A 27,205-nucleotide genomic window follows, 5' to 3' on the forward strand; every position below is an offset into this window, starting at 1 on the left:
TCATACCCATTGTTACAGAGCAAAACATAGATTTTTGAGCCAAACAGATCCAGATCCCCGTACATCTCCAACCTTTGTCAAGTCATTTAAATGCTCTGAACGTCATTTTCCTAGATGATAAAATGAGGGTAATTAAACTCAGGTCATACATATAAAACACTTAGCACAGTTTCTAGGTATATTGTAGGTTAGCAACAAGTAGTAATTTTCTGGACAGCTTTGACATAATGACCACAGAACTCTTACTAGGTCCTGTTATATAGTATTGAGCAGGTCCAAAACTAATAGTAGTGTTAGTGTTTTGTGTTTTTTTTTTTTTTCCCAGAGTGAGAACAGCTAGATGTGTTTTAGACTGCTGTCACACCTCTCCCTCTTCTGTTTAGGTAATAAACTTTTGAGGAGGGACAGTATTTAAACCTTAATGTTTAACCCTGAGAACAGAATTGTGAGCTCAATAAATATTTGAGAGGAGGTAAATGCTACCAAGGAACATAATAATGTTATTTTCCTTGTGCTTGTTTTTTATTTTATTTTTTAAAGATTTTTCTTTATTTATTTGAGAGAGAGCGAGAGAGCGGAGGGAGGGGCAAAGGGAGAGGGAGAGAGAGAATCCCAAGCAGACTCTGCTAAGCACAGAGCCTGACATGCGGCTTGATCTCATGACCCTGAGACCGTGACTTAAGCTGAAATCAAGAGTCAGGCGCTCAACCAACTGAGGCACCCAGGCACTCCTCCTTGTGCTTGTTTAGAAGGAGTCAAAGCCCAAAGTCTATCCTACATCTGTAAACATAGCATAAGATAGTAACCCATAATTTCTTTTTATTATGTATCATTAGTTTTCTATGGCTGCCATAACAAACTGCCTAGCGGCTTAAGACAACACAAATTTATTATCTTACAGTTCTATAGGTCAGAAGTCTGATGTGGGTCTTACTGGGCTAAAATCAAGGTATTGAGAGGGCTGTGTTTCTTTCTGAGGTCTCTAGGGGAGAATCTGTTTCCTTACTTTTTTCAGTTTCTAGTGGCTTGCATTCCTTGGCTTGTAGCTCCTTCCATCTTCAAAGCCAACAGTGACCGGCTGATTCTTTTTCATATTGTATCCCTCTAATACTAACTTTTTGGCTTCCCTCTTCTACTTTTGGGGACCACTGTGGTAACACCGCGAGTGTGGGGTAACACTTCATAATCCAGGATAATCTCCCTATTTTAAAGTCAGCTGATTCGAGGGACGCCTGGGTGGTGCAGTCAGTTAAGCGTCTGCCTTGGGCTCAGGTCATGATCTCAGGGTCCTGGGATCGAGTTCTGAATCGGGCTCCCTGCTCAGTGAGGAGCCTGCTTCTCCCTCTGCCTCTGCTGCTCCCCCTGCTTGTGCTCTCTCTCTCTCTGACAAATAAATAAATAAAAATCTTTTAAAGTCAGCTGATTAGCAGCCTTAATTCTATCTGCAACTTTAATCAATTCCCTTCCATATAACATAACATATTCACAGGTTTTGGGGGTTAGAGCATGGATATCTTTGGACGTCTTCTGCCTATCATAGTATTCCATTAGGAAAACATTTTGAACACATCTCTAATTGCTACTATTAACCTATATTAAATATTACTAAAACTCATTTTCTCCTTTTTATATAAAAATAATATAGGTAAAAATTCTAATTTTCTTCCCATACTTCAGTGGATAATCATGCTCATTCCCCATTTTGGAGACTGCTGGATAATAGTAGAACTTAGGAAAGATCCCTCTTTGGAATTAAGAAATGTAACTTTTAATTGAATTCAGTAAATAGATTTACTAAGTGCTAACTATGAACAAGGCAGTGTTTTAGGTATATACAGAGACACAAAACTACATGGTATATTTATTCCGGGAGGGTTAACAACTGTAGTAAACAACATAAAATCTTACTGATTTAAAGGCTTGGTTTCTTTTTTTTTCTTTTTTTTTTTAAGTTTTTAAGTAATCTCTCTACACCTAATATGGGCCTTGAACGCATAACCCCGAGATCAAGAGTTGCATGCTCCACCAACCGATCCAGGCAGGTGCCCCGTAAAGGCTTGTTTCTTATTTATGTCCTAGTTCAATGCATGTTAGGTAGAGGTAGAAGGGGAGCTTTTTTTTTTTTTGCCTAGGATTGGGCCTCAGATTCCTTCACTGGATCTTCTGCATCTGCTGACAGATGAAGGAGGAAAGTATAGAGGATAGGGTTGAGGTTTTTATGGGACAGGCCTAGAAATGACATAATCATTTCTGCCCCTATACCACTGTCCAGAGCTCAGTATTATGGTGTTAACCAACTGTTATAGACACTGGGAAATGTCGTTTACTTAAGGAGGAAAAGGGAAGCAATTTAGTGAATAAATAGTCATTCTCTTCCACATATAAGATCCCTGCCCTCAAGAACCTAGTAATTTAGTGGAAGAAGCTGACGTAGATAAAACTTGATGTAGAAGGCAGGCCTGATAAGTGTTATAATAGAGTTTTTTTTTTAAGATTTTATTTATTTTTTGACAGAGAGACAGCAAGAGAGGGAACACAAGCAGGAGGAATGGGAGAGGGAGAAGCAGGCTTCCCGGTGAGCAGGGAGCCTGATGTGGGGCTCAATCCCAGGACCCCTGGATCATGACCTGAGCCAAACGGAGATGCTTAATGACTGAGCCACCCAGGTGCCCCTGCACTGAGTTTTTAAGGATTGGTAGAGCTTTGAAAAGTGGATTCATAGATGGACTCATTCTAGCAACAGTATGGAAGTGGGAGAATTTAGGACATTTTTAGGAGTAGCAGCTTATATACTAAAACATAGAGAATGTAGGTGGATGTAATAGGAGATAAGGGAAGAGATGTGGGTCAGATCATTCACACTCTTGAATAACATGTTAAGGAATTTGGGCTTTGATCAGGAGCTGTGAGCTACCACAGAAACTTTTTGAGTAGCCAATAGCTTCTTAACGAAAGGAATTGTCTTGTTCATTTTTTTTTTTACCCTTTTTATAACTATATGGAGAGGTAATATAACATTGTGATTAAGAACACAGAACCCACTGTTTAGGTTGGATTCCTGGCTCTGCCACATATTATCTGTATAACATTGGGCAGGTTACTTTATTTCTCAGAGCCTAAGTTTCTTTATCAATATGATTGGGATGAAGAAAGTATTACTTCATTGGATTATTATGAGGATTAAATGAATATAATATAAAAATAATGCCTGCATAGTATGTGCTCTTTACGAATCAGTTGCTATCATAATTATATAATCATTACCAGTGCCTGCCACATAGTAGGCATTCAATAATTTTTGAGTGGTCAGAGTCATGTTTTAAATTTACCCAATGGGCGCCTGGGTGCCTCAGTCGTTAGGTGTCTGCCTTCAGCTCAGGTCATGATGCCAGGGTCTTGGGATCGAGTCCCACATTGGGCTCCCTGCTCGGCGGGAAGCCTGCTTCTCCCTCTCCCACTCCCCCTGCTTGTGTTCCCTCTCTCTCTGTTGAAAAATAAATAAAATCTTTTAAAAAAAAATAAATTTACCCAGCAAGTATTTATATACTGTCATATGACAGGCAAGAGAATTCATTTCATTTTATAAAACATAGTTAAAGGTAGGAAATGATGATACCATAGGATAGTGGTGTAGATGGAGTGTCTTGGTAGTTCAGAAGCATGCTAGTTCAGAAGTACTTCTACTTAGAGGGAGCCAGATTTGTTTTGTGGGAAAGGAAGTATTTGAACTGGGCTTTGAGGGTGGGTAGAATCTAACTATGTAGAAATGAGGGGAAGGGCATTCTAGGCAGTGGAAACAGCCTGAGAAAAGTCAAAGGGTATATAAAAGCATGGTAATGACACTTTATGGAAAATAGTAAATCACGCTACAGGAAAGACTAAGGCAAATTAAGTCTCTGGTCAAAGTCTAGTTTACTAGTAGTATCAGAGTTGGGAGTTTCCTCTTATGGTCTTACTAACTTTAGAGTGGGTGATCAGCTGTCTTTTGTCTAGACTGAGCCTTGGTACTCAGTATGTGGTCCAGGGATCTAGCAGCATCAGCATCAGCTGGGAGCTTATTAGAAATTCAGACTTGGGACACCTGGGTGGCTCAGTCAGTTAAGCGTCTGTCTTTGGCTCAGGTCATGATCTCAGGGTCCTGGGATCAAGTCTCACATCAGGCTCTCTGCTCAGCAGGGAGTCTGGTTCTCCCTCTCACTCTCCCTTTGTGCTCTCCCTCTCTCTCAAATAAATAAATAAAATCTTAAAAAAAAAAGGAAGAAATAGACTCCCAGCTTCCCCCTGCCCCGACCTATAGAATTGGAACCTGCAATTTACATAATTCTCAGGTGATTTGTTTGCACATTAAAATTTAGGAAGCACTGGTCTAAAAAACAACAACGCTTCCTACTTCTTAACACGAGTGTGTGTGTAGTATGAAACTAAAAATAATAAATTTCAGTAATCACTCAATCTCAAGCACATGCATTAACAAAGTGCTCTCTTCCTGAGCTAAGTAATTCTAGCTGGTATGATTTTGGGTGGTGGTAGTGGGAGTAAGAATCATTCAAAATGTATTTTTTTAGGTCTGGTCTCATACCAAAAAAGATTTGAGGCTTCATCCACAACTTATATTTTAATATAATTAACAGTAACAGTTCCAGTGAAAACTTACTGTTGGCATTAAATACTTTTCTAGACATATATCACCTCCCTGTTAAGGAGTACTATTTCCCTTTTAAAGTATATGGTTTTTATAGCAACTGGAATAATGAACTCTGCTCAAGCTCTTCTTCCAATGTAAAGCTATTGCCTGTCTTAGCTTGTGAGCTCTGTGACACTGTTTTGGATGTGGTGGGTGGTGGAAAGGAAGTGAGGTTGAGGAGGTCAGGCAGAAAAGTTTCACATAGAAGTAGAGTTGTGCTAGTACACTGTGATGTGGTGATATGAGTCACGGGTGTGGGGGGGTGAAGGTAGGCAGAAAACTGTCACATGAAGCCAGTGCCTGCCTGAATGTGCTAACTGTGACATCTCTGTGGATGATGTGGTCATAGTGAATGGTGGGCCTGTGGGGGTGTATCACACCCAAAGCAGGTCTTCTCAGCTTCTAGGAGGCCCATGACTTTAAAATGTAGTCCTTGTTTTGCTAGTAGAATCCTATTGCCTAGGTTCTATATAAATATTTGATTAAATAAAATAAATACCTCTTGGCTTTCCAGCCTTGTACCTGCCTCTAAATGTTCTTTCTTAGAAAATGAATTTACATTGTCAAGCTAATTTGGTGATTATTGCTTTTGCATTAAAGAAGTGTTTGTTTAGTATCTTATGTGCAAAGCATTGTGTATCAGGCACTGCATATAGAAACAAATGAGAAGAGATCTGTATTCTTGAAAATCTTTCTCATATTCCAGCCTGGAGAAGGAGTTAGAAATGTTAAAAGAGGAAGAAGAATAGCTAACATATTCTAGTGCTTATTATGTTCCAGGAGCCCAAGTTATGTCATTTCATCTTCACAATAACCATTTGGGTTAGGTAATAGTAATACTTCCATTTTGCATGTGAAGAAACTAAAATATGGAGAGGTTATCATGAAGTGGCAGAGCCAGGATTCAAATATAAGCAGTCTTACTTCAGACACTGGACCACCTGTTACGCTTATGAGCAGTCTTTCAAAGCAGGGTGAAAAGTGCATAGCAGTACTGTTGGGGGGAGGAGGAGGAAGAGAGAGGAATAATGCTAGCTGAAGATATCCAGGAGATCAACGTAGAGAAGATGAAGTTTTAGCTGATCCTGGAAGGATGATTTTCAGTAAAATGAAATAAAATAGTCTTCCAACTCAGAGAAGAGCTTGAACTTAAGTTTGTAGGTCATAAAAATCACTCATGCCATTCAACAAATCTTTACTGAGAGCTTTCTTACTATGTGCCAGATACTATACTAGGTACTAGAAATGCAGAAATAAATAAAACTCTGAATCCTTCATAGTAAGGAAGTTCCAAAGAGTGATATGGGCAGAAGGCCAATTATAATGAGTTTAAGAATGAGTGAAGGTTGGGACGCCTGGGTGGCTCAGTCGGTTAAGCGGCTGCCTTCGGCTCAGGTCATGATCCCGGGGTCCTGGGATCGAGTCCCGCATCGGGCTCCTTGCTCGGAGGGGAGCCTGCTTCTCCCTCTGCCTGCCTCTCCCCCTGCTTGTGTTCTGTCTCTCTGACAAATAAATAAATAAAATCTTTAAAAAAAAAAAAAAAAAAAAAAGAATGAAGGTTAAAAAAATGTAGATAGTGAATGTAACCTATTAAAGTTTGGTAACAAATGAAAAGAGTGAATTAGTATCCTATTTTAGGGAGGAGGCAAGAGAAGCATTTTTTAAGATGGGGGAAATTTAAGTGTATTTGTAAGATAGAACCAGAGGAGATGAAGAGATGGGCAAAGAATAAGGCTTATGGGAAAATACGAGGATCCAAAGATAAGTTGGAGCAGATCAAGTTTTAAATACTGTGGTAAGGAATTTCAACATTATATTATAGGCAGAAGGGAGCCTTTGAAGCGTTATGAAGACGGTAGTGACATATTTTGTGTTTTGGAAGGTGACCCTAATAGCCATGTAAGGGATGGCATAATTTAGGATCATTAAGGATGATCAATTAAAAGCCGCTAAGTTTTATTTGAGCATGGGTTAGACATTGCTAAATACTATACCTGAACTATTCCATTTAATCCTCCTAAGAAACCTCTAAGATGGTGTTATTTTGGGGTCCATTTTTGTAGCTGAGGACATTAAGATTTATAAAGATTAAGTAACTTGCTTAAGTTCCCCTAGATGGGAATGGTTAGATCCCTATGCTCTAGTGCAAGGGTCAGCAAACTTTTTCTGTAAAGGACTAGACAGTAAATATTCTAGTCTTTGCAAGTCATACAGTCTCTATCACAACTGAGCTGTCAAAGACAATACCATGATTGTATTCCAATAAAAAATTATAAAAACTGGGCGCCTGGGTGGCTCAGTCGGTTAGGCGTCTGCCTTCTGCTCAGGTCATAGTCCCAGGGTCCTGGGATGGAGCCCCTCATTGGGCTCCCTGCTCGGCAGGGAGTCTGCTTCTCCCTCTGCCCCTCCCTCCTGCTCATGCACTCCCTCTCCCTCTCTGTCCCTTGTGTGTGCGTGCCCAAAAATAAATAAATAAAATCTTTAAAAAATTATAAAAAATAGTGGGCCATAGTTAGCCACCCCTGGTAGGGCCTGGTATAGTTTGGAAAGCCATATGAAGAAAGAAATGTAGCTTATCATATTTTACTTTATCTCTTTTTGCTATGGTGGGGTAATAGGAATAGAATTATTCTTTTTTTAAGATTTTATTTATTTGAGAGAGAGAGAGACAGAGATAGTGAGAGAGAGCATGAGCGGGGAGGAGAGGGGGGAAGCAGACACTGCTGAGCAGGGAGCCTGACATGGGGCTTGATCCCAGCATGCTGGGATCAGGACCTGAGCCAGAGGGAGACGGTTAACCAACTGAGCCACCCAGGTGCCCTGGGAATAGAATTATTCTCAGGTAGGGATACTACTTAATCTCAAGAGAAGCGTCCTTTCTGTAGGAGGTTCACTAAAAACAGCTATTTATGCATACAGTTTAGCCACATTCTGCAAAATACCCACTTAACTTTTTATTACAATTGCCTTCCACCAGAATGAACCCTAGAATGAAAGTTCTGTGAGAGCAGGGACTTTGTTTTATTCACTGTCCTGTCCCTAAAGCCTTGCACATAGTAGCCACTCAATAAAGAATTGTTTATGTGCAATGATGTGGATGGAACTAGAGGGTATTATGCTAAGCAAAATAAGTCAGGCAAAGAAAGGCAAATAGCATATTATTTCACTCATATGTGGAATTTTAAGAAGCAAAACAGGTGAACGTACGGGAAGGGAAGGAAAAATAAAATAAGATAAAAACAGAAAAGGAGGCAAGCCATAAGAGACTGTTAACTATAGAGAATAAACTGAAAGTTGCTGGAAGGGAGGTGGGCTAAACGGGTGATGGGCATTAAGGAGGGCATTTGTTGGGATGAGCACTGGGTGTTCTATGTAAGTGATGAATCACTAAATTCTGCTTCTGAAACCAATATACACTATATGTTAACTAACTTAAATTTAAATAAAAAATAAAAAGTAAATTAAAAAAATAATTGTTTAATAAATGAATGGCATGCTGATTCTCATAATTCCAATGACTGGGGAGTTGTACAGATACTTAGAGAAAAGTGACCTATTTTAAAGATACCTGTAACAACTGCAACTCCCTCAGATTAACTGTTTTCTCATCATCTTCTTCATATTTCCTCTGTTCCACTACAGCATCCTCCTTTTTTTTTTTTTAAGATTGAATTTATTTATTTGACAGAGAGAGAGCATAAGCAGGGGAGCAGCAGAGGGAGAAGCAGGCTCCCCACTGAGCAGGGAGCCCAATGTGGGCCTCCATCCCAGCACCCCAGGATCATGACCTGAGCTGAAGGCAGGCGCTTAACCACCTGAGCCACCCAGGCGCCCCCAGCCTCCTCTTTTTTACCCAACTAGTTTGTCTGACAGTAACTGACACTCTCAAATGCTCTTTCTGCGTAGGTTATAGACATGCCACGCTGGCCGGAAACCATCAGCATTCCAGATTCAGTCTTCCAGCACTCTGTATTATGTTCATTATTTGTTAGACTTCTACCTGCCCCACATTCCTCCTACTCACCCTCTTCCATATTAGGTCGTGATTTTCATAGTAAAGAAACTGACAGATGAATGAAGTTAAATGTCCCACTTTTCCAAAGCAGGAAGTGGAGGTAGGGACAAGGGTTAGGGAATGAAGAGGAGAGTGGGCACATAAAAACCAGCTTTTTGGGGTGCCTGTCTGGCTCAGTCGGTGGAGCATGGGACTCTTGATCTTGGGGTCATGAGTTCGAGCCCTATTTGGGTGTAGAGATTATTTAAAAATAAGATCTTTTTTTTTTTAAATTTTAGGTACAAGTGACAAATATATTTCTTTTTATTGTTATTAAAATTTTCTCCAATGTGGTTCAGTAAATGAAGTATTTTATTTTATTCCACTGTTGGTCATAGTGTGAGCCCTAAACACTCCCTTCCCTTTCACCTCAAAGGGAGCTCCTTTGTATGTAGCTACACACTCATCATTAGTAAAGATATCTGGTTGGATCTGCTCCCAAATCTTCTTCTTAGAATTCAGCTCTTTGTCAGGTTCTCCAGGAAAAGCATTAAAAACAATTCTGTCTCCAGGAGCAGACCCATTAGGAGGTGCCAAGATTTCAACCTTCTCAGGTGAACTAGCACACATCACCATTGCTTGAGATATTACTCCCCTCATCTTTGCAGGTTTCAGGTTACAAAGTAAAATCACCATCCGATTTTGCATCTGTTCAAGAGGAACACGATTCACCAGGCCACTGACAACTGTTCTTGGGGCTGTTTCTCCAACATCTACTTCTTCCACATATAAAGAATCTGCATCAGGTGTTTTCTGGCAGTGATGATACAACCAACTCGAAGATCCAGATAAGAAACATCTACTGGCTTAGAGTCAGTGCTTCCTGCTACTGACTGCTGTTTTTTCTCCTTTTTCTCTCCTTTCACTTCAGTTTTCTCTTTCATCTTCTTTTCTTCTGCTCCTCCTCCTATCTGTTCTTTGGCACCAGAAGTTATAGTTGTTATTGGTCTAGACTGTATCACATTTTCAGAAACTGTGGAATTAGCTTGCATCAGAGTACCAGATGGAAATGGTATTTGTTTCACTCCATTTTGAATTTCTGCCTGAATTAGCTCTTGTTTCAATTCTTCAATTTCTTTCTTTAATTTAGCATTTTCTTTTTTTTTAAGATTTTATTTATTTATTTGATAGAGAGAGACACAGTGAGAGAGGGAACACGAGCAGGGGGAGTGGGAGAGAGAGAAGCAGGCTTCCCACTGAGCAAGGAGCCCGATGCGGGGCTTGATCCCAGGACCCCAAGATCATGACCTGAGCCGAAGGCAGACGCTTAACAACTGAGCCACCCAGGCGCCCCTAATTTAGCGTTTTCAACTCGAGGTTTCTTCTCTTCTCTCAAAGTTGCCTGCAAAACTGCTTTCTCCTTAAGAAGAGCAACTTGCTGCTTTAAGTATTCAATAATTTGATCTGCTTCTGCACCCTTCTGTTCCAGTCTCTTCAGAACAGCACCATTAGTTGCCATTTTTGTCAAAAATGGCAGAAAATCATGAATCGGTGGACAGAGCAACCTGGGGAGCCTTACCCAGGCAGCCTCAGTCCGGAGCCTAAAAATAAAATCTTTAAAAGAAAAAAAGAAAGAAGCTTTCCTGCCCATTCACCTTGTGACTGAATTTGATTCTCACCTGGTCCACGTTTAAGTTATAATTATAATAATTACTTATTTTTTTTGAACTCTTATTGTGTACCAGTCACTGTTCTTTGGACTTTATATTCATTATTTCATTAATCTCTTCCAATGACCTTGTGTTGTGGACAATGTTATCCTATTTTACAGAAAGGGAAACTAATGCTTGCCTAGTAGAGTGGAGGTGGGATTTGAGCCCACACCCTCTAACTTCAGAGCCTTTTAACTCTTTACCAGTTTGCTTCCCATTTATGCCCAAGCCAGAGGTAAGTTTCAACTGGTCATTGGCGCCTGCATCCTATTTCAGTACTGTCTAGATCTTTCCTTGGGTTCTTTTCCTTTCTCAAGTTCCCACCAAGTCTCTGGATGCACTTAGAGAAAACTAGTGGTCCAGAAACCACCTCTTGGAGAAACTCTGAAATTTCCATATTAGTAATTTTGGTCGAAGTGGCATGTCTTTTAAACTCTACTGTGATGTTACAGCCAACCACACATTCTCCCTCACTCAGTTCCTTTTCACTCAACAATCATTTACTGCATGTGCATACTATTTGCTGGGCACTGTGTTCATAGCACTGTGGGTGCTATGAACACAAGGAAGAATATGACCTGGACTCTGCCTTCGTGGAACTTTATGGTCCTTTCCAGCCTTGTCACTGCTTTGCCTTTACTCTCACTTGTAGTCAGTCTCCCCTTTTCTTTGCCCTTCTAAACTAGAGCTTACTTGAGACTGGAGGACATTGTAGGTTTTTGTTTTTGTTTTTTTTTTAAGATTTATTTATTTGAGAGAGAGTGAGTGTGGGGGAAGGGCAGAGTGTGAGGGGGAGAATCTCAAGCTGACTCCCCACTGAGTCGGAGTCCAACCCGGGGCTCCATCTCACAACCCTGAGCTCATGACCTGAGCCGAAATCAAGAGTCACATGCTTAACCAACTGAGCCACCCAGGTACCCCTTGAGGGCATTGTTAATGAGACTTCCTTCTTGGCAACCCAAACCCAATTGTCACTGGCCTTGTGACATTTATCTTCTCCCGCTTTAATGATCATCAGTAATAATCATTTTTTATGGTTTTTATTTTTAAATTATTTTTATATATAAATATAACCTGTTGGTTGAAAAAACTTCAAATATAACATAATGTGTACACTAAAAAATAAAAATTACCCCTTACCTCGTCAGTACTACTATTTTTCTTCTTTGTTTTATAGCTTTTTTGAGATTTAAACGACATATAAACTGCACATTTATTTATTTATTTATTATTATGTTATGTTAATCACCATACATTACATCATTAGTTTTTGATGTAGTGTTCCATGATCATTGTTTGTGTATAACACCCAGTGCTCCATGCAATACGTGCCCTCCTTAATACCCATCACCGGGCTAACCCATCCCCCCACCCCCCCCGTAAACTGCACATTTAAAGCGTGCACTGTGATAAGTTTTGACATATGTATATACACCCATGAAACCATCATCATGAGATAGTGAACATATCCATCCTCCCTCAAAATTTCCTCCCTCACCTTTGCACCCCCATAAACTCCACCCCTCTCAGGCAAATATTGATCTGCTTTTTTCACTATAGATTGATTTTACTTCATAGACTTTTATATAAATGGAATGGTACAGTATGTACTTTTTTTGGGTCCAGATTTTTCACTCAGCATAATTATTTTGAGATTTATCCACTATTGCATATATCACTGGTTCATTCCTTTTTGTAGCTGAGTAGTAGTCCATTGTATGAATACCATAATTTGTTTATCCCTTCAACTGCTAATGGGTATTTGTGTACAAGTTTTGTGTTGATATATGCTTTCACTTCTTTTGGGTTGAATACCTAGGAGTGGAATAGCTGGATCATATGATAGGTACATGTTTATTTAAGAAACTACCTCAGTGTCTTCCAAAGTGGTTGTACCATTTCATATTCCCACCAGCACTGCATGGGTATTCCGGTTGCTCTTCATTTTTACCAATATTTGGTATACTGAAAGTCTTTAATTTTAGACATTCTAATAGGTGTATAGTATATCTTACGGTTTTGATTTGCATTTCCCTAACGATTTTGAGCATCTTTTCGTGTACATATTTTCCATCTGTACGTCTTCTTTAGTGAATTGTCTGAGTCTTTCTCTATTTTTTAAATTGGGTTATTATTGTATTTTGAGAGATTAAAAAAAAATCTAAACATGGGATGGGTGGCTCAGTCAGTTGAGCGTCAGACTCTTGATTTTGGCTCGGATTGCGATCTCTGGGTTGTGGGATCAAGTCCTGTATTGGGCTCCGCACTCAGCATTCTCTCTCTCCCTTTGCCCCTTCCCCCTCTAAGATAAGTAAATAAATCTTAAAAAAAAATTTAAACATGAATCCTTTCTTAGATATATGCACTGCAGTCTATGACTTGTCTTTTCATTCTCTTAACAGTGTTGTAAGAGCTCAAGATGGGGCACCTGGGTGGCTTAGTCGGTTGGGCATCTGCCTTCAGCTCAGGTCATGATCCCAGGGTCCTGGGATTGAGCCCTGCATTGGGCTCCCTGCTTAGTGGGGAGCCTGCTTCTCCCTCTCCCTCTGCGCCCCCCACTCGTGTTCTCGCACGCTCTGTTCTCTCTCTCTCAAAGAAATAAAAAGTCCTAAAAACACAAAGAAGAGCACAAGATTTTGATTTTAAGAAGTCTAATTAATTGGGGTGCCTGGGTGGCTCAGTGGTTAAGCGTCTGCCTTTGGCTCAGGTCATGATCCCAGAGTCCTGGAATCAAGCCCCACATCAGGCTCCCTGCTCAGTGGGGAGCCTGCTTCTCCCTCTCCCTCTGCTGCTCCCCTTGCTTGTGTTCTCTCTCTCGCTCACTCTCAAATAAATACATAAAATCTTAAAAAAAAGAAGTCTAATTAATTTTTAATTTTATAGCTTATGCTTTGGTGTGATGTCTAAGAAACCTTTGCTTAATAGAAGGTCACAAAGGTTTTCTTTTATGAATTCTTCCAGATATTTTATAGATTTGGTTTTACATTTAGGTTTACGATCCATTTTAAGTCAATTTTTATATATGCTAAAAGGTATTAATCCAAATTTATTTGTTTTCCAGTTCCAATCCAGTTGTTCAAGCTCCCTTTGTTGAAAACACTATTTTTGCTCTACTGAATTGCCTTTGCACCTACCTTTGTAGAAAATCAGTCATGCATTGTATTCGTTTCCTGGGACTGCCTAACATTACCATAAACTTGTGACTTTAAACAATCTAAATTTATTCTCTCACAGTTCTGAAGTCTGAAATCAAGGTGTTGATAGGCAACACTTCCTCTGGAGGCTGTAGGGGAGAATTCTCTCTTGTTTCTTCTGACTTTTGGTGACTCCAGACATTCTTTGGTTTATGGCAGCATAACTCCTATCTCTGCCTCTGTGTTTACCTGGCCTTCTCCCCAGATATCTCTCAAGTGTCTTCCCCTCTTCTTTTTTTTCTTTTTTTAAATTGAAGTATAGTTGAGGGACGACTGGGTGGCTCAATCGGTTAAGTGTCTGCCTTCGGCTCAGGTCATGATCCCAGGGTCCTGGGATTGAGTCCCACATCGGGCTCCCTGCTCTGCGGGAAGCCTGCTTCTCCCTCTGCTTGTGCTCTCTCTCTCTCTCTCTCTCTCTGTCAAATGAATAAATAAAATCTTAAAAAAAATAAAATAAATTGAAGTGTTGTTGATATACAGTATTGTATCAGTTTCAGGTGTACAACATGGTGATTCAACATTTATATATATTACAAAATGCTTACCATAAGTGTAGTTATCATTTGTCACCACGCAAAATTATTTCAATATTATTGACTGTATTCTCTATGTTGTACTTTACATCCCCATGACTTATTTATAACTCAAAGTTTGTACCTCTTAATCCCCTTCACTTGTTTCTCCCATTTCTGAACCCCCCGCCCCACAACCACCACCAGTTTGTTCTCTGTATTTATGAGTCTGTTTTTTTTTTTTAATTTTTTTTTTTAAGATTTTATTTATTTGCGAGAGAGAGAATGAGAGACAGAGAGCATGAGAGGGAGGAGGGTCAGAGGGAAAAGCAGACTCCCTGCTGAGCAGGGAGCCTGATGTGGGACTCGATCCCGGGACTCCAGGATCATGACCCGAGCTGAAGGCAGTCGCTTAACCAACTGACCCACCCAGGCGCCCTATGAGTCTGTTTTTGTTTTGTTTGTTTTGTAGATTCCACATATAAATGATACCATATAGTACTTAGTAGTAGTACTTCCTAGACATTTTCTATTAATATACAAACTTTTTTTATATAAGTGGGATTTGTAGCTCACTGTTTTGTTTTAACAGTATATTTTGGATATCTTCCCATATCAGTGCATAAAGATCTACTCCATTCTTTTTTAATGGCTATATAGTATTCCAATCTATGAATATGCCATAAATATTTAACTAGTTTTTTTTTTTTTTTTTTAAGATTTTATTTATTTGCGAGAGAGAGAATGAGAGACAGAGAGCATGAGAGGGAGGAGGGTCAGAGGGAGAAGCAGACTCCCTGCCGAGCAGGGAGCCCGATGTGGGACTCGATCCCGGGACTCCAGGATCATGACCTGAGCCGAAGGCAGTCGCTTAACCAACTGAGCCACCCAGGCGCCCAGTTTTAACTAGTTTTTTATTGGCAGGTATTTAGATATACAGTGGTGAAGTAGGTGTCCTTTTATATGTACCCAAATTGAGTATATTTGTAACATAAATTCTGAGAAGTGGAGTTGTTGGAGCAATTAAAATGTTTGCTAGATATAATCAATTACCCTTTGAAAAAGTTGTGCCAAGAACTTAACAGTGTTTCCTGTTCCTGTTTTCTTCACCTTCTGGACAACACTGAGCATGATCAATCTTAATCTTTGTTCATTTGATAGATTTAAAAGCAATATCTTCTTTTAATGTATATTTCTTTAATTATAAGTGAATTAGAGTATTTTGATATTAGACATTTTACTTACTCTTCTATGAATTATATACATTTTTTTTTTCTTCTTTTTCTTTTTTTTTTAAGATTTTATTTATTTGAGAGAGAGAGCAAACATGAGCAGGAGGAGGGGTAGAGAGAGAGGGACAAGCAGGCTCCCTTCTGAGCAGGGAGCCCAGGACTCTAGAATCATGACCTGAGCCGAAGGTAGACGCTTAACTGACTGAGCCACCCAGGCACCCCTTGCTTATTTTTCTACTGAGTTCTTTTTTTACATATTTGGAAGAGTTCTTTTAATGTTAAGGAAGTTAGTCCTTTCTCTTCCAGCAAATGTGGGCTTTTTTTCCCTCTCTCTCTCATAGTTGGTGGTTTGTAAACTACAGACCTTCAGCTTGGGTAGTCCAACTTACTTACTTTCTAGATGAGGAAACTGAACTTCAGATAGGGTTAGTGTCTCTCTCTCTCTCTCTTTTTTTTTTTTTTTTTGTGAGCATGTAGTCAGATATCAGTGGAGCTGAAACCAGCATCAGGTTTTCTTACTTCCAGTTTGGTGCTTTGGTGCCTTTTCTAATATACCATGCTATTTTTAAAGCTTACTCCTTTCTCTCTTCCACAGTTGCTTTTTACCACTAGATCTTGCCACAACCAGATGTTTCATGGTAAACTTAGAAATTTACCAGCCTGGTATCAAAGTTAGAGAGGCTGCAGGGTTGTACAGGAACCCAGGAGACTTCACAGGTATTGCATTGTTTCTAATGCATGAGTAACTAAACTAGTTTCTCAATATGGCAGTTGTGGTATTTTCATTTGTTTAAAAATATGTGTTTTGTTTCATAGGTTCATGGGTGTGTGTGTACATCAAGGACAATTGCATGCACTTACAGAGGTAAGACTTAAGTAAGCATATTGAAGTGGCTTCTTTGCCTTAGTTTCAGCATTTTTGGTTCCATAGTAATTATTACTTGTATATGCATTTATATTTATGCAAAAATGGCAGTGTTAACAATGCTTTCTTCTCTTGCCTGGGGACAATGGCCATATCTCTTAATACTCTTGGATTCCCTCATAATACTTTGTGAGTACTCTGAAAATATGAGTGCTCAAATATTATATTGATTCTTGCTGCCTGGATGACTCCTTCCTAAGCTAAGGGATGGCATCACTTGGCTGCAGACTCTTTCATGGCAACAGACATAAACGTTTGGTGTCCTGATCTAGAATTCCACTGTCACTGCTGTAGTGTCCTGATTGGTCTTATTACTCCTTGGAGTTAGTTTACCTCTCCAGTCTCATTTCATTTTCAGCCTCTTCTTGGCAGATAATATATAATAGCCACTACTTAGCCTCTGAGGACCAGAGAATCCTCTCTAGAACAAAGGCTCCCTAAATTCAGGTACTGAGCTGTCAGCTTCAGAATTTGCTTGGGTGCTTCTTAGAAACACAGGTTCCTGAAATCTCCTAGGTTTAGTAGGTCTTCATAGGGCCCATATGTATTTTTAAAAGCTCCCCAGATTATTCAAGTGAGCATCTAGATTTGAGAATCTATGTTCTAGAAAGTGTTCATGATCTTCCTTGGGAAGTAATTACCAAAATACAAAGTGAAGAAACTTAGGAAGGAAAATTGTTTAACAGAATTTGTGATTATTGGTTTCCTGCTGGCTTGGTGCCTGGTATTAGTCCTTAATATCTGATGATGGAAGGTTCCATATGCCTCACTCTTTGTCTCTTTTCCCAGTTACTGAGGGCACCAGAATGTGGAATGTGTGTAGCTCTGTCCTGCCTCTTTTATGGAAGGCTAAAGAAGGCAGAATAATGAGAATAAGAGCATGGGCTCTGACATCTTGATTGCCTAGATTTGAATTTATCTGTGTCTCAGTGTTGTCATCTGTAAAATGGGAATAATAATAATGATAGTATCTGCCCCAGGGAGTCTAGATAGAGAAGAGGATCCATGTCTGAGGCCTAGAGTATTTCAATTTTAAAAGTCAGAGGAGAGGGTGCCTGGGTGGCTCAGTCGTTAGGCATCTGCCTTTGGCTCGGGTCGTGGTCCCCGGGTCCTGGGATCGAGCCCCACGTCGGGCTCCCTGCTCTGCGGGAAGCCTGCTTCTCCCTCTCCCGCTCCCCCTGCTTGTGTTATGTCTCTCTATGTCAAATAAATAAAATCTAAAAAAAAAAAAAAAGTCAGAGGAGAAGGGCATTTTGAGAGGGAGTGTGGCTAGTGAGTTAGGAAGAAAACCAGGAGAATGTATTGGCCTGGAATGGAAAGGAAGGAGTTTCAAGGAGGAGGGAGTAAGTAATTATGGCAGATCTTGCTGATAAAATGATCTCACAGGGATTTTGTAAAATGCTTATTTAGCACAGTGTCTGGCATGTAGTAATTGGTTAATACATTTTAACTATTACAGCTTTTATTATTAACATTGACTGGGCTTTCCTGAACTCCTTGAATTGTCAGTATTTTTCATTTGGTATTTAATACTGCTGTTCAGGGGTGCCTGGGTGGCTCAGCTGTTAAACGTCTGCCTTCAGCTCAGGTCATGATCCCAGGGTCCTGGGATCGAGCCCCACATCGGGCTCCCTGCTCAGTGGGAAGCCTGCTTCTCCCTCTCCCACTCCCCCTGCTGTGTTCCCTCTTTCACTGTCTCTCTCTCTCTCTCTGTCAGATAAATAAATAAAATCTTTTTAAAAAAATACTGCTGTTCAGTACTGCTGTTAATGTTACTAAATTTTTTTAAAACTTTTTATTGAAGTATGACATAACAGAAAAAGCACACATACGAAATGTGTACAGCTCACTAAATTTTTACAAATGAACACACCCATAACCAGCATTCCAGATCAAAAAACATTTTCTGTGTATTTCTTTTCTCAGAAGTGAGTCTATAAATTCTTCAAAGACAAAACTCTCTCCTTCTCTCAAGTCTTCTATCTGCCAAAGCTCTGACACTAATAATTGTTAAAGTATTTGTTGTACTCCCTGGTTATATCATTATTCTCTGAAATGTAAGTTTATTGGAAGGGCTTGTATGTTGGTTTTGCTGACAAAGAAGAAAATGCTTTAAAATCGGTGATCATGTTGCAAATTCAGAAGTGGGGTATAATGGAAATGGCAGAAATGAATGATCTTAATGCAGCATTCTTTTGGCCATGTTGCACTTAAATAATATTTTTTGTTGTTTGTTAGCTTATTCATAGCCATATATAACATATAGTGCCTGCTTTGTGAAAGAGTGTGTATTTCCAGTATTACTGATGAGATCTTGGCATAGCTTATCATACAAATAATTTTTATTATGATGTTAATAGGCTGATGGTCATGCAGCCCAAATATCCAAATGCTTTTGGTTATTTTCAGAAGGGGATCAGCAAAGGCCATCATGGCATAGATCTCTGGGGAATCCTATGTTTATCCTATAATTTGACTTGGCAGCACAGCTATTGGTTTCACTAAGGATTGTGAAAATAAATTACTAATAACATCTAGCACAGCACTGGGAACTTAGATGACATTTAGTAGATTTTTCTTGACTGGTGGAATGCTGCTCTTTACAATAATGTGAACACCATCCCTTATTTCTCTTAAAGTAGTTTGTCAATAATTACAGCGGACAAACATAGCTCTTGTTAGTGCCTATAGAGTATTGATATAATTAAGAAGAGTATTTCTCATATACAGTAGTGATCTGGACTTTTCTGGGCTTGAACCATTTCCGTGACTCTTCTTTAAAATTATAGACATTGGGAGCGCCTGGGTGGTGCAGTTGGTTAAGTGTCTGCTTTCAGCTCAGGTCATGATCCCAGGGTCCTGGGATCAAGCCCCACGTCAGGCTCCCTGCTCAGTGGGGAGCCTGCTTCTCCCTCTCCCTCTGCCCCCCCCCCCCCGGCTCGTGCTGTCTCTTTCTCACTCTCTATCTCAAATAAATAAAATCTTTTTTTTTTTTAAGATTTTATTTATTTATTTGACAGAGAGAGAGACAGCGAGAGAGGGAACACAAGCAGGGGGAGTGGGAGAGGGAGAAGCAGGCTTCCTGCTGAGCAGGGAACCCAATGTGGGACTCGATCCCAGGACCCTGGGATCATGACCTGAGCCGAAGGCAGCTGCTTAATGACTGAGCCACTCAGGCGCCCCAATAAATAAAATCTTTAAAAAATTAATAAGCTGGCTCAGTCAGTTAAGTGTCTGCGTTTGGCTCAGGTCGTGATCCCGGGGTGCTGGGATCAAGCCCTGCGTCAGGCTCCCTGCTCAGTGGAGAGTTTGCTTCTCCCTCTACCCCTCCTCCTGCTTGTGCTCTCTCTTTCTCTCAAATAAATAAATAAAATCTTAAAAAAAAAATAAAATTGTAGACATTAATTGAACTTGGAGCAGTCAGACAGTTAGGTACTACTAACTACTACAGATAGTTTTACCTGTAGTGAAGTATAGACTTCTGAGTTTTTAAGCAAATGAGTTATTTGTTAAAGAGAAAACAGTTTGATAAAAGATCAAACAAAACCTTTTAAGTTTAATGAGTTGAATTAAGAATCCATATTGTATCTAGTAGAAATGCTCCATAAGTATGTCTTTAACTTGGGAAACCCTAACGTCTTTCATTTGGTCATGAGTTATCAAGGAAGTGAAAATCTTCGTTTTGTTTTGTTTTTTTAAAGATTTTATTTATTTATTTGACAGAGAGAGACACAGCGAGAGAGAGAATACAAGCAGGGGGAGTGGGAGAGGGAGAAGCAGGCTTCCTGCTGAGCGGGGAGCCCAATGCGGGGCTTGAACCCAGGACCCTGGGATCATGACCTGAGCCGAAGGCAGACGCTTAACGACTGAGCCACCCAGGCGCCCCTAAAATCTTTGGTTTTTAAAGACAGAAAATATAACCCTATATATTAGTTAGCTATGGCTATGTAATATCCAACCACAAAACCTCAAAAGCATACAACAGTAACATTTGTTTCTTGTATAAGTGCAGGGCTGAGCTGAGCTGAGCCCAGTTAGGCAGTTCTGCTAGTCTCACTTGGGCTCACTCATGCATCTGGCAGGTCAACTTATAGTCTGATCTAGGTTGGGCTTTGCTGGGAGGCTTTCCTCTAGCTGCTTCTCACCCTTCTTCTGGGATCAGCAGACTAGCCTGGATGTGATGATACCAGAACAGCAAGAGTATGCCAGCCATTTGCACAAGTGCTTTTCATGATTCTGCTTATATTCAAGTTTGCTTGGCCAGCATTTTCATTGGACAAAACAAGTCACACACCTGAGTCCACATTGGGAGCATATTGCAAAGTTCTATTTCAAAGGGCATGGATTCCGTAAAGGGTGAAGAATTGCGATCTGTTGCCATCTCCCATATCCTATAAATATCCCAATTAAAAAATCATAATTATTTGTCTTTTCTACCCTACTTGAGGGCAAAGACTTTCTCCCATTATAAAAATCATAGCTACCAGTATAAACACCTACTGTGGGATAAGTGCTATGCTTGGTGCTTATATATTAGCTGTAATTCTCACAATTCTTTAATCATATTTTCTCCATTTAGATGAGAAAACTAGGCTTAGAGAAATTAAGGGAATTTCCAAAGTAGGATTTGGATCCAGATTCATTTGACTTCAAAGCCTATACCTTTTCCATTATAACATACTGTCCTTAATTCACTTATATATTTCCCACAGTGCTAAGCGCTTATATATATATATATATATCCCCACAGGTTCTTGTATGTATAGCATGTGTAGTATTTGTAGAATTTGATTTTGACTACTTTTATATTTCGGGTTACTTGGAAAAGATATTTCCTGGTTATTGGATATATTAGAATGTGTTCGGTTGCAAGTAACAGAAAATAGTCAAAAGACCTTGAAAAACAAAATGACTAATATAACTGGAATTCTAGTAGCTTATTAGGTTAAGGTTGGTTTAATTCAGCAGCTAAGTAGATGTTATTTTTTTTTTAAGATTTTATTTATTTATTTGTCAGAGAGAGACACAACGAGAGAGGGAATACAAGCAGGGGGAGTGGGAGAGGGAGAAGCAGGCTTCCTGCCAAGCAGGGAGCCCAATGCGGGGCTTGATCCCAGGACCCTGGGACCATGACCTGAGTCGAAGGGAGACACTTAACGACTGACTGAGCCACCCAGGCGCCCCTAAATAGATGTTATTTAGAGACTCCATGTCTTTCCATCTCTTTGCTCTGTCTTTACATTGTCAACTTCATCCTAAGGTGGCTGTCATTCTACTCAAAAAGTAGCTGCCACCAACTTACATGCTATATGCTTTCTCTTCCATATCCAAGATGGAGGTGTGGGGCATTGTCGAAGACAGAAGAGAGAGATACTTTGAGACAGATTATGTGTCATCTCATAGTGTCTTCTTTTTGAGCTTGTTAAGAGTGACACAAAGAGGGAAATATCCTCCTAATCAAATAGTTTAGAGATCCATTTTGTGCAGAATCTTTCAGTGCCTAGAAGATTGGAAATTTGGGGAATGAGTGGGGTATAAGGTTGTCGGGTAGGGATCTCAAGTGACAATACTCTCTGGTCAAAAGAGTCAGCAAAAGAATTGCTTGGCAGATGTTTTGGGGTCTCTCTTGCCTTCTCTACCATGGAGAAACTATGCCTTTTCCCACCGTTCCAGTAAGAATCACTCAGCTATAGACACAGCAATTGCTTGGCCTGGTGAGGTGATTCATTCCTTTTACAGCAAAGTCACTTTAGCCAGGCAGATACTTGGTACTAAAAGAAATGCTCTTAGCTCATGAGGGAATGGATCAGCCCTGCAGGCGGCTGAAAAGAACTTTTTATTCACATAGCCCTCATCCTCTTCTCACTCACCATTTCCAACCCCCACCATACACCTTCTTTCTTTTTTAAAGAATAGTTACTTCGGAAATTCCTTGTTTATGTGGGTTGATATGTGTTGTTTCTGAGTTGTTTTTTGTCAGACTTATAAGAAGCCTTATATAATCAGAGAGCTTATAATGAAAGGAAACTCTGTTGGTTCAGTGACCAAACTCATGCATTATTTATAAAAATGAGCAGCCAGACCCCGATTCTAGTTTCTTGGTGTGCTGTGATATTGCCTTTAGTTGTGCCTACTTCTTTCTTTGTTTCTGTGTGGCCCAGTACAGAGTATTCGCTTGACCTTATTTACCTTGAGCTAGATGCAGTATTGGTTGGTGCCTGCCTTGGGTTAACTTTTGCAGCATAGCCATACCTATCTTTCAAGCATGGGGTGGCTTTGAGGAGACTGTTTCTACCACATGATAGTGAAGAGGACATTTCAGATGTACCAACAATGATTGCCCCTGTGGCTCAAAACTTCTAAAGGAATGGTGAGGGTAGGAGAAATGACAGGCTGTGAATTAGCATCTATCTGCAAGGGAAGAAAGAGATTCACTTTACACATACCACTTTGAGTGAATCTGCTGTAGGCTAGGCAGTCTGCTAGGCTCTGGGCTTATCAGGATAAAAAAGAAGCCTATTCCCCTATTTATTGCTATATAACAAACTACCCTAAAACTTAGTGATTTAAAACAACCATTTTGTTTTGCTTGTGATTTTACAGGCCAGGAATTTGGAAGGGCTTTGCTGGGTCTCTGATCCACATGTGTCAGCTAGAAGACCCACTTCCAGGATGGTTGCTGCATTTGCATGTCTGGTGCCATGGTCAGTGGAGGTGGCTTGGCCCCTCTCACTGCATGGTGTCTCATTCTCGGTCATCTCCATATGGCTTGAACTTTCCATAGCTTGGTGATCTCAGGATAGTTGGACTTTGTATATGGTGACAGGAAAGAGGTAGAGGCCACCCACGTGGGAGCTGAAAGACTTCTTATGACCTACCTTTGAAGTTCCAGAACGTCACTTATGCTGCATTCTCTTGTTCAGGTCTGATTCACAGGGAGGGGAATTATTAGACTCTACATCTCACTGACCTTTTTTTATTCCACTGCAATGTCTTTCATGAACTCAGTATTTAGTGACTGGGGTAGTAAGAAATTTCTCACTATGTCCTTCCTTAAAAGCTATTTTTAAATATCCAGCCATTACTCTATGATGTTAACTCTTACATCTCCATATGTATTAATAGTTGTTACTCATTATAGTTCATATTCTTTTTTTCTGTCATCTCCTGTTTTCCACTCAATTATTTTACTAATATTTCAAATACAACATAGCTAGGTTAGGTCACTCTTTGCAATCTTACCATTTTCTATTGTTAGAACACTTATTCCTCCAAATAAAAACTACAGAATTAGTTTTTACATTTTCTCATCTCTTGAATTTAACCAGTTCCCAATCCTTTTATTTTCTTTGTGATGTCTTTCTGAATCTTCTTTCTCTGCCTTCTTGCCATGACGTTATTCCATGTCTTGATTCCTACAAAGACTTTGGCTGGCTTTCCTGTCTCTAATCTTTCTTTGCTTCATTTTGGTATATCACTACTCAAATAATCCATTAGGCATACTTTGATAATGTGATGCTTCTGTTTAAAAACTTCTGTTTAGGGGCTCCTGGGTGGCGTAGTTGGTTGAGCGTCTGACTCTTGGTTTCACTCAGGTCGTGATCTCAAGGTTGTGAGATTGAGCCCTGCGTGGCGCTCCGTGCCTAGTGCAGGGTCGGCTTGAATTTCTCTCTCCCTTTGCCCCTCTCCCCCCTTCCTGTGCCTACTTCTCTCTCTCTCTCCCTCTCTCTCTCAAAAATAAATCTTTAAAAAAAATTCTTAAAAACTTCTGTTTAGCATTCTAGAACTCTCTCTATTTGATTTCAGAATACACATCCTTCCCTTTAGTTAGGCGGGTCTTTCTGCTCTCTTCTACACATGCTGGCCTTAAGTGTGCCTTCCGGGACCTGGGATGCCCTTACCTCTCTTCTCCCTCCCACTTTCCAAGTTATGTCAAATCCCAGGCTCTCTCATGGAGCTCAGTCTCCTAAATAAGGCCAATGATAATGCTTTGTGTTGTTGGGCCCATAGTATATGTTTAGGATGTTTATAGTTGGTTGTTAGGTGTAGACCCAGCTCTCAGAAAGCTGAATTAGTCCCAGTGGAAAGAGCTCGAAGTCAGAAATAGTGTGAAATGTCATATCTCAGGTCCTTTCACAATTAGAAGTTTATTTCATTTATACTTGTAAAAATAGCTAAAAACATTCCTATAAATACTTGGTGGCATCTTTACTTTTGAAAAAAGTAGCTTTTATTTAATTTTTTGGTTTGGTCATTTAGTAATAAAAAATCTCTAAATAAATTGTGGCACATGTTTTCTGCCCTTATTTATAGTAACTCCCTATGACATTTGAGAAACAAGAATTTGAGGTTGGCAGTCTAACCCACAAATAATAGAAGAGTTCATTTAGTTTACTTTAATCTTAAAACAGTTTTTCCTTGACTTGCTGGCTTGCTTCTGGCTCATTTACTCATTCAAAAAGTATTTATTGGGCTTCTACTATGTATCTAGCACTATTCTAGGCATTGGGAATATAATAATGAACAAATAATAATCTCTGCCCTCTGGAACGTACATTGTGATCAGCAGGAGGGTGAGTAGGAGAGTTAGATTGCACAGGAACCAAATTGTAATATATGTGGTTTAAGTGCTGTGGGGTTTGCAGTTTCATTATCTGGACAGGGAAGTTCTCACAGAAGAAGCAAAAATTAAGGAGGTAAGGGAGCTTGATATATGAATATCTGGGGAAAGAGTGTTCTAGGAAGTGGGAACAGCAAGTGCAAGACATGGAGGCAGGAATGTTCCTGGTGTGGTCGAAGAACTCCAAAGAGGGTGATGTGGCTGCAGCAGAGAGAGTAAAAAGGATAGTAGATGGGGGTCAGAGAGGAAATGTGGGCCAGATCACACAGTCTTGTAGACCATTGTAAGAGCTTCAGCTTTTACTCAGGCTGAATTGTGAAGTCTTTGGGTGTTTTTGAGTAAAGCTATGACATGATGTGACTTATCTTTTAAAAAGATAACTCTGGCTACTGTGAGGTGGATAGACTGAAAAGGAGGCAAGGGTGAAAGCAGGAAGACTAGTTAAGAGATGATTGCAGTCAAGTTTGTGCAATAAAGACTATACAAAAAGGCTGAGAGATAATGGTAACTTGGACCAGAGTGCTGCTGGTGATTCTGGATCTATTTTGAGAGTAAACTAGGCTTTCCTGATGCATTAGGTGTGGGGTGTGAGAAGATAAAAGGAGTCAAGGATAACTCTGAGGTTTTTGGTCAGAACACCTGAAGGATAGAGTTGCTCTTAATAGAGATGGGGAAGACTACAGGATGTACAAGATGGGAGAGGATTGAGAGGTCAGTTTTGAACAGGTTGAGTTTGAAATATTTATTGGACATCCAAGTGGAAATAACATCATAGATCACGGGATTCCAGGGAGTACTCTGAGTGATGATACCTTACTTGTTCAGATCCTGTTTATCAGTTTTTTCATTAGAAAACATTTCACTGTTTTGGAAGGAGGCATTTTTCAGCTGCTGTATTACTTCCTGAGTAATAATAGGGAAAAAATTAATTTAAGTTGTCTTCCTCCCTCCCTCCCTTCTTTCCTTCCTTCCTTCTTTCCTTCCTTCCTTCCTTCCTATCTCTACACCCAACATGGGGCTCAAACTCATGACCCTGAGATGAAGAGTCACGTGTTCTACCAACTGAGCCAGCCAGGTACCGCCTGTTTTTTTAACTAAATGTTTTTTATGTACCAGGCCTTGCTAAATTTTTTTTTTTTAAGATTTCATTTATTTATTTTGACAGAGAGAGAGACAGCAAGAGAGGGAACATAAGCAGGGGGAGTGGGAGAAGGAGAAGCAGGCTTTCCGCCAAGCAGGGAGCCTGATGTGGGGCTCGATCCCAGGACCCTGGGATCATGACCCAAGCCAAAGGCAGACGCTTAACGACTGAGCCACCCAGGCGCCCCCTTGCTAAATTTTTTTCCTCTTCCTCTCTCTCTCCCTCTCTCTCTCTATTGTCTGATTATCACACAATACCATGAAATAGGTAGTTTTTTCCCCATTTTACAGATGAGGAATCTGGAGGCTGAGAAAGAAATTAATTTAAGGTCTTTTTAGCTAAGTAATGGAGCTGGAATTTGAATCAAGTTCTGGCTGACTCTAATCCTGTGTTTACTAGACTTTAAGCTCCTTGGGCTTGGTTATTTTGCTCACTAATGAGTCTTCAGCAGCTCGCACATAAAGGCGTGCAGTAAATACTAGTTAGGTGAGTGGATAAATGGATGAATGAATGAATACTGCTTCCCACACTTGAACTTACAGCAGTTAATCTGTTTGCCACAAAGACATTTTCCTCTTTCAAGGTGGTTTTGGCCATCCATTTGATGCATCTTTTCTCAGTGTTGGTAGTGATAAGATAGCAGGAGGATTTAGAAAAATGCTTTGGGGATTTCTAGCTAATCTTTCTCCTAATCCTCCCTATGACTGTGAGACTAGTATGGCAACTGAATTCATAGAGCTCTTTTTGAGTTTACTCTAAACCAGTTTCTAACAGAAGTTTTGACAAGTATGCTTTTCTTAACTTGATAAGTGGTATCATTCACAGGAATTGGGTCTCTGTAGGCCCTTGAGAGCACGCTGTTGCCACTTTGGATCTTGTAGAAGAATGGAAGGACAGTGGAAAGAGGGTGATCTCCCAATATACCTCTCATACATTCCTGCTACTCAAGGGCGTTTCAGCATTCCTACACCAGATACATCATTGCTGTCTGCACGTTCTGTGTTTCCTTGTTCTTTATGTTGGTCTTTTCATGTTACTGTGGTCACCATTATTTGCTTATATAGTAAATTCTTAGATCAGTGATTTCCAAAGTGAATCATAAGCATTTCTTTCCTTAACACACCCATTTTAGTACATTTCACCTTCCTATAGTAATTGCTTATGTTTATTTTCTACTGAACAAATACTTAA

At 40.0% G+C, this 27,205-nt stretch overlaps 2 protein-coding genes and 1 long non-coding RNA gene across 5 annotated transcripts in view; 1 reads left to right on the forward strand and 2 right to left on the reverse strand.

The window, feature by feature from the left end:
• Positions 1-27,205, reverse strand: part of LOC144381934 (uncharacterized) — a 648,393-nt gene that overhangs the window by 119,093 nt on the left and 502,095 nt on the right. The window lies entirely within an intron of this gene.
• Positions 1-27,205, forward strand: part of TESK2 (testis associated actin remodelling kinase 2) — a 149,000-nt gene that overhangs the window by 89,968 nt on the left and 31,827 nt on the right. For both annotated transcript variants that reach the window (XM_036112644.2, XM_036112645.2), the window contains one exon: positions 16,145-16,193. In XM_036112644.2, coding sequence (XP_035968537.2) covers positions 16,145-16,193 — 49 coding nt within the window. The remainder of the gene's footprint in view (positions 1-16,144; positions 16,194-27,205) is intronic.
• Positions 8,986-10,341, reverse strand: LOC118548670 (aminoacyl tRNA synthase complex-interacting multifunctional protein 1-like). Its single transcript, XM_078073245.1, is given in 3 exon segments — positions 8,986-9,484; positions 9,487-9,817; positions 10,030-10,341. Coding segments are annotated over 3 exon segments (1,065 nt in total). The 5' UTR covers positions 10,330-10,341; the 3' UTR covers positions 8,986-9,050.

Source organism: Halichoerus grypus, chromosome 5, assembly GCF_964656455.1.
Source record: "Halichoerus grypus chromosome 5, mHalGry1.hap1.1, whole genome shotgun sequence".
Classification (NCBI taxonomy): Eukaryota; Metazoa; Chordata; class Mammalia; order Carnivora; family Phocidae; genus Halichoerus; species Halichoerus grypus.